The 9,168-nt window shown below is 45.6% G+C and overlaps 1 protein-coding gene across 1 annotated transcript in view; it reads right to left on the minus strand.

Annotated features, from left to right (window-relative positions):
* The window catches only part of ANKLE2 (ankyrin repeat and LEM domain containing 2), a 28,627-nt gene that overhangs the window by 6,872 nt on the left and 12,587 nt on the right, over window positions 1–9,168 (minus strand). The window contains exons 6-8 of the mRNA XM_023514948.1: window positions 7,353–7,475; window positions 4,915–4,981; window positions 1,010–1,258 (exon numbers count right to left, since the gene is read on the minus strand). Of these exons, the coding sequence (XP_023370716.1) occupies window positions 1,010–1,258; window positions 4,915–4,981; window positions 7,353–7,475 (439 nt within the window). The remainder of the gene's footprint in view (window positions 1–1,009; window positions 1,259–4,914; window positions 4,982–7,352; window positions 7,476–9,168) is intronic.

Genomic DNA, 9,168 nt, shown 5'->3' on the forward strand with positions numbered 1-9,168 from the left:
AAAAAAAAAAAAGCAAAGAAAAAAACAAAAGTGGCTGTATGACTGCACTCACAGCTTAGGTAGAGTGTTCTGCTCTGTGAGGGAGGGGCAGTCTTCTTCCCTGTGGCCCAGTCTGGGCTATGAAGGTCACATCTGGACCAGGAGGACCCAAGCATAAGGCCTTGCCCTGAGGACAACAGGTGTCTTGGAGCTACCACCTCTGATAGCACATGTAACATTCTTCCCATCATAAGAGAAGAAAATAAACATTTATCTTTTTGAGTCACTCTTACTGAAGCTGATCTAATCCTGACACTACCTCATTTTGGAGACACTCACTTTTTTTTTTGCAGTTTTTGGCCAGGGCTGAGTTTGAACCCGCCACCTCTGGCATATGGGGCCAGTGCCCTACTCCTTTGAGCCACAGGCACCCCGCTGGAGACACTTTTATACTTGCAGACAAAAACTCTTCTAGAAAGTTTTCAGTATATGAAATTATATACACATCAGTGCATGAAATATTTTAAATAGAGAAAGAACTGTCAAATGTAAAAAGGTACATAACCCTTTTACCCAGAATACCACCACCAAGGATTTATCTGAACATCAGGGATATGAGTGGAGCTCAAAGGGGCTGAGGTCTGGATACAAAGGAAGGGGCTTCAGGAGAGGGAGTGACGCAAAGCATTCAGGGAAGTGAGCAGGACCTACAGCCTCCACAAACTCTGTCCAGAAGGTGGATGTACTGATGGAAATTTTCCTGATCATGGTGGACAGCCTTGCTATACTAGTGAGGTGATGTGGATGGGAAGAACAGGGAATGGCCCAGGCACAGCAGAGGCCTAAGCAAGCAACTTTGCTATACCGAGAAGGGTAGGCTACTCAGAATGCACGCTGGCAAACACACAACACGTAAGGAATGCATGTTTCTCTGGCAAACATCCTGAAGCCCAACACCAACTCACTGGAAGATGCTTTCAGAAAAGGATAACCTTAGGTTCTATGGGACCTGGTTTCTAAGCCCAAGCACAAAGCAATAGGCTGGAACTCCCAAGATGGGGTGGGTACAACCAGGCACTGATTCCAGAGGTTCCATAGCAGCTTACTTTGGATGGACTCAAGGGCCCTGCGAAGGCTCTCAGGGTCAGCACAGGATCTCTGGGGCTGCCTCCATAGCGGCCACCAGGAGAGGACTCAGCCCCCTGGTCTGAGGACCACAGCTCCCCGATGACTGGAGAAGAAGTGTCTTCTGCTCTCAGAAGCGGCACATAGTAGTGACCTGAGGGAGGAGACAGGTGTTGGCCATCTCAGAATGTCAGGGTTGGGTAAGCAGAGTGATAAGTAACAGGCATTCACCAGGGCCTTTCCAAGTAGACAGAAGGACAGAAAATAAAACTCATAAGCTTTCCAGCCAAAGGTCAGGCCAAAGACCAGACCTCACTTAACCAATTAAGTCTCACTTTCTTCCTCCTTTGCTAAAAAAGAAAAAAGGGAGAGAACAGAAGGTAACCACTCTCTGGTTAAGGGACAGACACAAAGGCCCATCTTGATTGAACAAGATTACCATACCTTGTGAGCTTAATAAATGTTGAAAGTCAGTCATATTTTCTTTCTTTCCTCCTCCTCAGTTCCCTATAATTTGTATCACTGATTATGCATCTCTAAATAGATCTGGGGTCACATGGTACTCTGATGCGCAGTATGGAAAGCAGAGGAAAAGCAATGTCATGAAGCTGTGCCCTGCAGTCCCATGGTACAGTGTGGTGAAGTCCCACAGGGCAGTATGGGGAAGTCCCAGGAGACAGGATGGTGAAGTCACATGGGTTAGTGGTAGGCAGTCACAGGCCACCAGTCCTGTTCTCAAGCCTGGCCTTTGTAACAAATGGCCTCCTGGAGTACCAGGAGGGCACGATCAGTCATGCTGCTCAAGAATACCTGGGAATTTCTTATTTTAAAGGCTTATTACAGTTTTTATACATTTTTTCTCCTGAGTCTCAAAGTACTGTTATTTTCACCTTAAACTAAAAACTACAGTAATTAAAATACTGTATTTCACAATTTAAAATCTTGGACCACAGCTTAGTGGCTCACACCTGATTCAGCATTCTGGGAGGCTAAGGTGGGAGGATCCCTTGAGCTCAGAAGTTCAAGACCAGCCCGAGCAAGAGTGAGACTTGGTCTCTACTAAAAATAGAAAACCTAGCCAGGTAGTTGCGGCAGGTGGCTGCAGTCCAAGCTACTGAGGAGGCTGAGGCAGGAAGATTGCTTAAGCCCAGGTGTTTGAGGTTGTTGTGAGGGAGGCTGACAGTGTGGCACTTTAGCCAGGATGACAGAGCAAGACTGTCCCAAAAGAAAAAAGAAAAAAAAAAATCTTAGACTGGGATGCACCATATATATAATGGTATTTTATAGATCTGGCAAGTTACCTTCTTCTGTTGAAGGTACATATTCAACTATCCATAAAATACTAATTTTTTTCCTTTTTGAGACAGACTTGCTCTATTATGTGGGCTAGAGTACAGTGGCATGATCACAGCTCACTCCAGCCTTGAACTTCTACGCTCAAGAGACCCTCCTACCTCAGCCTCCCATGTAGCTGGGACCAGAGATGTGCACCTCTGCATCCAATTTTTGAAAACGTTTTTTATAGAGATAGGGTCTCACCCTGGCTGATCTCAAGTTCCTGGCCTGAAGTGATCCTCCCACTCTGACCTCCCAAAGTGCTAGGATTATAGGTGTGAGCCAACATGCCCAGCCACCTTACTGGTATATTCATTTGAAGTCCTTTTAAAAACTTCTATCCACAAAAACGGACTCAAGCTCTCTCAACATTTCTGTATCTGGCTCTTTTATCCTATTTAGATCTTCATAACACTTTGGGGTCCTTTCCTATCTTTATACAAATATGGATCTGACAGGAGGTAGGACTGGGCCAGGCAGGGACATAGCCAGTCGCTCAGCATGCTCTCTGGGTGTGAAGCTACAGTGTGACAGAGGCCACAACATCACCAGTAACAATGACCCACACCTAGGCCTCACACGAGACCCTCAGAAGGAACGAGGGAAGGTGCATTGGGTCTCTAAAAGGTTGGCCAACTCTTCAGAAACGTGGATATTATAGCAATATTTCCTCCTAAGAGAACAGCTAGATGAACTGATCTTAGGGATGTTAGCATTTTATTGCCACAAATAGCAAAGGCCTTGTCAGACCATTGGTACTGCTATCTAATTACTGTCACAAAGTAATATTTGATATCAGCATTTTAAAGTACTCCCGACATATGTGGTTTAAAATTCCACAGAGCAGATCAATATGTTTAGTATCAGGGATGTTCTGGTGACACAACTATACGTTCCTGGGGCCCTCCAAAGGTTCAAGTTGGTCTCTGGGAGCAATACCTAGCTTGATCTGAGGACATCCCTGCTGCCATCATCATGATGCTGGGACCCACATCCTGTGCACATCTGTGAACACTTAGGAAGTATAATTAACATAAATCCTAGGACTGGAAGAGATCAGGGGACAAGTGAAGGCTCTGGACACTTTAGATCAGAGGTCAGCAAAGTTGGTCTATAAAAGGCAAGACAGTAAACAGTTAGGCTTGATGGGCCATATGGTCTCTGTGTACCAGGAAAGTGCCCAGAGGCAATGTGCAACGGTCACTGCTGTGTGCCAGTAACACCTCATTTACAAAACCAGGCAGTGGTCTGGGCAGTCTGCTGACCCTGCTTTAATCGAAGAAGTGAAGACCAACGGAGTTTTCATAGGGATGGAGAAGTAAAAACAGGCACATATAGCAGAGTCAGGAGCTTCAAGTGTCTGCTGCAGTCTCATCCAGCAAGCAGAGCCATCAGCCTTCTGGCTAAAGATGACAAAGAAAAGGCACACTTTTTTTTTTTTTTTTCCTTTTTTCTTCTTTTTCTCGAGACAGTGCCTCAAGCTGTCCCCCTGGGCAGAGTGCCGTGGCATCACAGCTCACAGCAACCTCCAACTCCTGGGCTCAAGCGAGTCTCCTGCCTCCGCCTCCCAAGTAGCTGGGACCACAGGCGCCCGCCACAACGCCCGGCCATCTTTTGGTTGCAGCCGTCACTGTTGTTTGGCGGGTTCGGGCTGGGGATCCGAACCCGCCACCTTAGGTGTACGTGGCCGGCGCCCTAGCCGGTTGAGCCACAGGCGCCGAGCCGAAAAGGCACACTTTTGCAATCTTCTGAAATGCACTGAAAACAACACTCAGGAAAAGCCACACCTGATTTCCACAGAGCATGAGGCACAGATGTCAACTACATGAAACTTCCAACCGAAGCAGGGAAGCCTCAGAGTGCATACACAAACCTCTACTGATGAGGGCAGGAAGGGCTGCCCTGAGCATGTAGTGGTGTTGAGAAGCTAAGCCAAGAGGGAGACTTCTGGACAGTGGGGACTGTCCCAGAGATCTGGGGCAGGAGCCATCCCAGCATTTGCCAAGGTTTAGAGAAGGAATGGAGGCAGGTCCTGCCACAGAGGGTCAGGGAATGAAAGGGTGGACTGGACAGCCTTCCCCCTTGACACAAACAAACAAGAGCCAAACCAACCAACAAGCAGCTCTGGGCCCTGCCTGCCCCTGTGCATCCTCTGCTGACCTGCAGGCTCCACCTGAAGAGAAGTGATTGTGAAGTACCTGCTGAGAGACCTGCAGGGATCACATGGGGTGAGGCCCTGAGCAACAGCTAATGACAGGCCCTCAAAGGGGTCAAAGGACAGACACAAGACCTCCAAGCAGGATTACATGAATATAGAGGAGCAAAGAGGCTTCTGAGAGGCTGCAAGGCCCACCCAGGGAACTCGAAAAAGCAGAGAACTCTGCTGTGCTGTCCAGAGCACAAGGACTGGGCTCATGCAAGCAGCCACAGGCCTCCCCGATGATGTCCTCCTGAGAGGCTCTGGTCCCATCTTACCCTTTAAATATTCTCTGATCCGCTCCTTCAGTTCCACAGATTTATTTTTGCTTCTTTCACAAATTACCTATTGGAAAAAAAGTGTCTAAATCTTACTTTATTGCAACATTTCCTTATCATTACAAGATTTTACAGAGCAAGTTTTATAGTCAACAGAATACGATAGTACCTTAGCTAAAGTTAATAAAGCTCACACTCAGAATACATGTGCTGAAGAGAACATCTGTCTCCTAAGATATTCACATAAAAGCCTAAGGGGACAGGACAGGAGAGCAAGCTCTGAGACTAGGGGTAAATTTATTTTCTTTCTCTGTGTTACTCTACATTTTATAATTTTCTGGAAGGAAAGAAAAACTTAAAAGTGCACTATCGGGTGAGAGCAGATACATGTGGACTAGCTCATGATTTTCTCAGCTGCCTGAGTTATCACTGTCAGGGATCTGTTCTTACACAGACTTGCTAGTACCATGCAGGGTCTGAGGTAGAGCTCCTATCTAACATGTGACACAAAGGTTATATTTTTGCAGCTATTGGAATTTTCTCAGCCCCTAGAGAACTGTAGCTATAAGACCACTTTTGCTAGAAACAACATAAAACCAAAACCTTCAAATAAGAGGAGAGAAAGCAAGTAGCCTGTTAGTGCAGCTCTTTCTTTTCCAGTCTACAACTGGTTGTGAGTTGAAGTGCTTTAAAAATGCCATCAGTTTTAAAGTAGTAATATAAAGTATTACCAAGTGGTATTTTATAATAAAAAATACCTATAATAACTCATACCTATGCAAATTAACAGTAATTTCTCAATTGTAGAATTTTCTGGTGAATTTTATTCTTTATTTTAAACTTTCTACAGAAAGTGGGCATTACTTATGTAATAACAGCAATTACAAGGTGGGTGTGCTATGGGTGCTGGGCCATAGGTTTTATTTCTAAAGAAGGGTCCTGGCTCGGCGCCTGTGGCTCAAGCGGCTAAGGCGCCAGCCACATACACCTAAGGTGGCAGGTTCGAATCCCCAGCCCGGGCCCGCCAGGCAACAATGATGGCTGCAACCAAAAAACGGCCAGGCATTGTGGCGGGCGCCTGTAGTCCCAGCTACTTGGGAGGCTGAGGCAGGAGACTTGCTTGAGTCCAGGAGTTGGAGGTTGCTGTGAGCTTGATGCCATGGCACTCTGCCCAGGGGGATAGCTTGAGGCTCCATCTCAAAAAAAAAAAAAAAAAAAAAGAAGGGTCCTTACAGGTTTTGTTTCTTTTTTCTTTCTTTCTTTTTTTTTTTTTGAGACAGAGCCTCAAGCTGTCACCCTGGATAGAGTGCCGTGGCATCACAGCTCACAGCAACTTCCAAATCCTGGGCTCAAGCGTATCTCCTGCTTCTGCCTTCCAAGTAGGTGGGACTACAGGCGCCAACCACAACGCCCAGCTATTTTTTGGGCGTTGTTTGGCGGGCAGGGTTGGATTCGAAGCTGCCAGCTTAGATGTATGTGGCTGGCGCCTTAGCTGCTTGAGCCACAGGCGCGGAGCCTTTTTTTTGTTTTTTGAGACAGAGTCTCATTATGTCACCCTTGGTAGAGTGCTGTGGCATCACAATTCACAGCGATCTCAAACTTCTGGGCTTAAGGGATTCTATTGCCTCAGCCTCCCAGTAGCTGGGACTACAGGCACCCGCCACAACACCCAGCTATTTTTTGTTGCATTTGTCATTGTTGTTTGGCTGGCCTGGGCTAGGTTCGAACCCACCAGACTCAGTGTACGTGGCTGGCGCTGTAACCACTGTGCTACGGGTGCTGGGCCACAGGTTTTATTTCTAAAGGGGTGTTAGGTCCACATCAGCTAACTGCTCATAGTACAAATCAAACAAGTCTTTCAATTTGGAAGAGACCCCACTCCCTCTTCCATTTCCCAAGCACAGAATGTGCCTCCACCTTCTCTAAGGTGCAGTTTACTCCTAAGGATCATGCAGAGGCCTCAAAATGCTTGTCTGGGTCAGATGAAAACACACATGTGGGGCCTAGCACATCACCTGGTGCATACTGAGCTGAAAGTATGTTAGCTGCTTTTGGTATCATCACCATCATCACCTCCATTCTCTCTGACCCTGGTCACCTGATGTGGTCAGGCCAGGACTTAATAAAGACTATGTGCTGTTTAGAACAACTGATTGCTAATTTTAGAAAAATAAAATCAGTAAATAGGGTCATTGGTACTAACATTATCAAAAGAAAAAAGAAAAAAAAAAAAGCCTGAGTCAGTTCATTCCCTCCTGGCCCTGTAGATGCATTACCTTTGTGGAGAGCACACTGCTTAGCAGTCAGATGCTGAAGTGGCCAAGAGGTGCACACAGAGCAAACAGAGCACTTACGACTGGAGCTGTGACCACAGACTGTAAATTTATATAATCTCATTTCTAACTTTACAAAGTAACTGCATTTTAATAAGTACTCACGTCTTCGGGTGTTTTATGATATTTATTCTTTGGGTTTTTTACAATTAAATGGTGTGAAGAAAGCACGTTGACCACATCTGCATTCCCGAACTTACAAGCAAAATGCAATGGAGTATCATAACCCTAAAAAAGATATAGAAGAAGTACAATTATTTACACTTCTTTGTCTCATAAGATTACTCTAAGGTGAGCATAAGTATGTATGTATATATGTACGTATGAAACAGAGTATTGCTCTGTCACCCCAGGTAGAGCAGCCTCAAACTCCTGGGCTTATGTGATCCTCCTGCTTTGGCCTTTCTAGTAGCTAGTACTACAGGTGCCAGCCACAAAATATGGCTATTTTTCTATTTTTAGTAGAGACCAGGTTTCACTCTTCCCCAGGCTGGTCTTGAACTCTTGAGCTCAAGTGATCCTCCTGCCTTGGATTCCCAGAATGCTAGGATTATAGGCGTGAGCCACTGAACTTGGCTGAAATGAGGTGTTTTAATCAAAATTTTATCAATTTCTACTTTTAGTGATAATGATAAGGGAAAGTGACCTGCATCATCTAATTTCAATAATGTAGTAAGTTTTCTTTCTGGACATGTGTATATACTGCACAGATATTAAAAAAAAAGCAGCTGCCAGGCTACTTTTTAGTGGCTCACGCCTGTAATCCCAGCACTTGGGAAGCTGAGGTGGGTAGATTCACAGGTTAGAGTCCAGCCTGAACCAGAGTGAGATCCCCATCTCTAAAAAATAGCTGGACATTGTGGTGGGCACCTGTAGTCCCAGCTCCTTGGGAGGCTGAGGCAAGAGGATCATTTGAACCCAAGAGTTTGAGGTTGCTGTGAGCTAAGACGCCATGGCACTCTCCCAAGGGTGACCAAGTAAGCCTCTGTCTCAAAAAAAAAAAGAAAAGAAAAGAAAAGAAAAGAAAAAAGTAGCTGGACACACACCTATAACCCTTCAAGGTAGCTGGGCACGGTGGCTCACACCTGTAATCCCGGAGGCTAAGGCAGTAGGATGCCCACAGCCCAAATCTGAGGTTGCAGTGAGCTATGATGCCACTGCACTCTGCTCAGAGCATAGGGTAGAACTCTGTCTCACCAAAAAAAGTTCTCCAACATAGGAGGATTTCTTAAAGCTACCAATTTGAGACCAGCCTGAGCAATATAGTGAGACCCATGTCCACAAAAAATAAAAAAAGCAGCCAAGCATGGTGGCATATGCCTATAGTCCCAGTTACTTGGAGGCTGAGGCAGGAGGATCCCTTGAGCCCAGGAATTTGAGACTGCTGTGAACTATTACTGTGCCACTGCACTCTAGCCTAGGAGACATGGGGGACAGAGTGAGAACCTGTCTCCAAAAAAACCCAAAAATAAACTCCGCCCAAAACACATATTTTCTGTAGGGCACAGAGTGCTGTATTATATCCACAAAGTCACACTTGCTGATTGTACAATCAAATCTAATATCCTTATTCAATTTGTTCATACGTAATCTAACTTTGATATTATTCTTTCTTATTTTATTCATACTATTTGTTGTAACCATTGTTTTATCTTTACTTCTGTTTATAGTTTTGCTAGTTTGGCCCAATTTCTCTACATTCCTTTTTCTTGTTAATTTAAAAGTTGTTCTTGTTTGGCTCAGCACCTCAAACAGCTAGGACACCAGCCACATACACCGGAACTGGCAGGTTCAAATCCAGCCCAGGCCTGCCTAACAAAAATGACAACTACAGGGGGTGGCGCCTGTGGCTCAGTGAGTAGGGCACTGGCCTCATATGCCAAGGGTGGTGGGTTCAAACCCAGCCCCGGCCAAACTGAAA

This window comes from Otolemur garnettii, unplaced genomic scaffold (genome assembly GCF_000181295.1).
Source record: "Otolemur garnettii isolate 467f Iridium unplaced genomic scaffold, OtoGar3 scaffold00062, whole genome shotgun sequence".
NCBI classification, from domain to species: domain Eukaryota; kingdom Metazoa; phylum Chordata; class Mammalia; order Primates; family Galagidae; genus Otolemur; species Otolemur garnettii.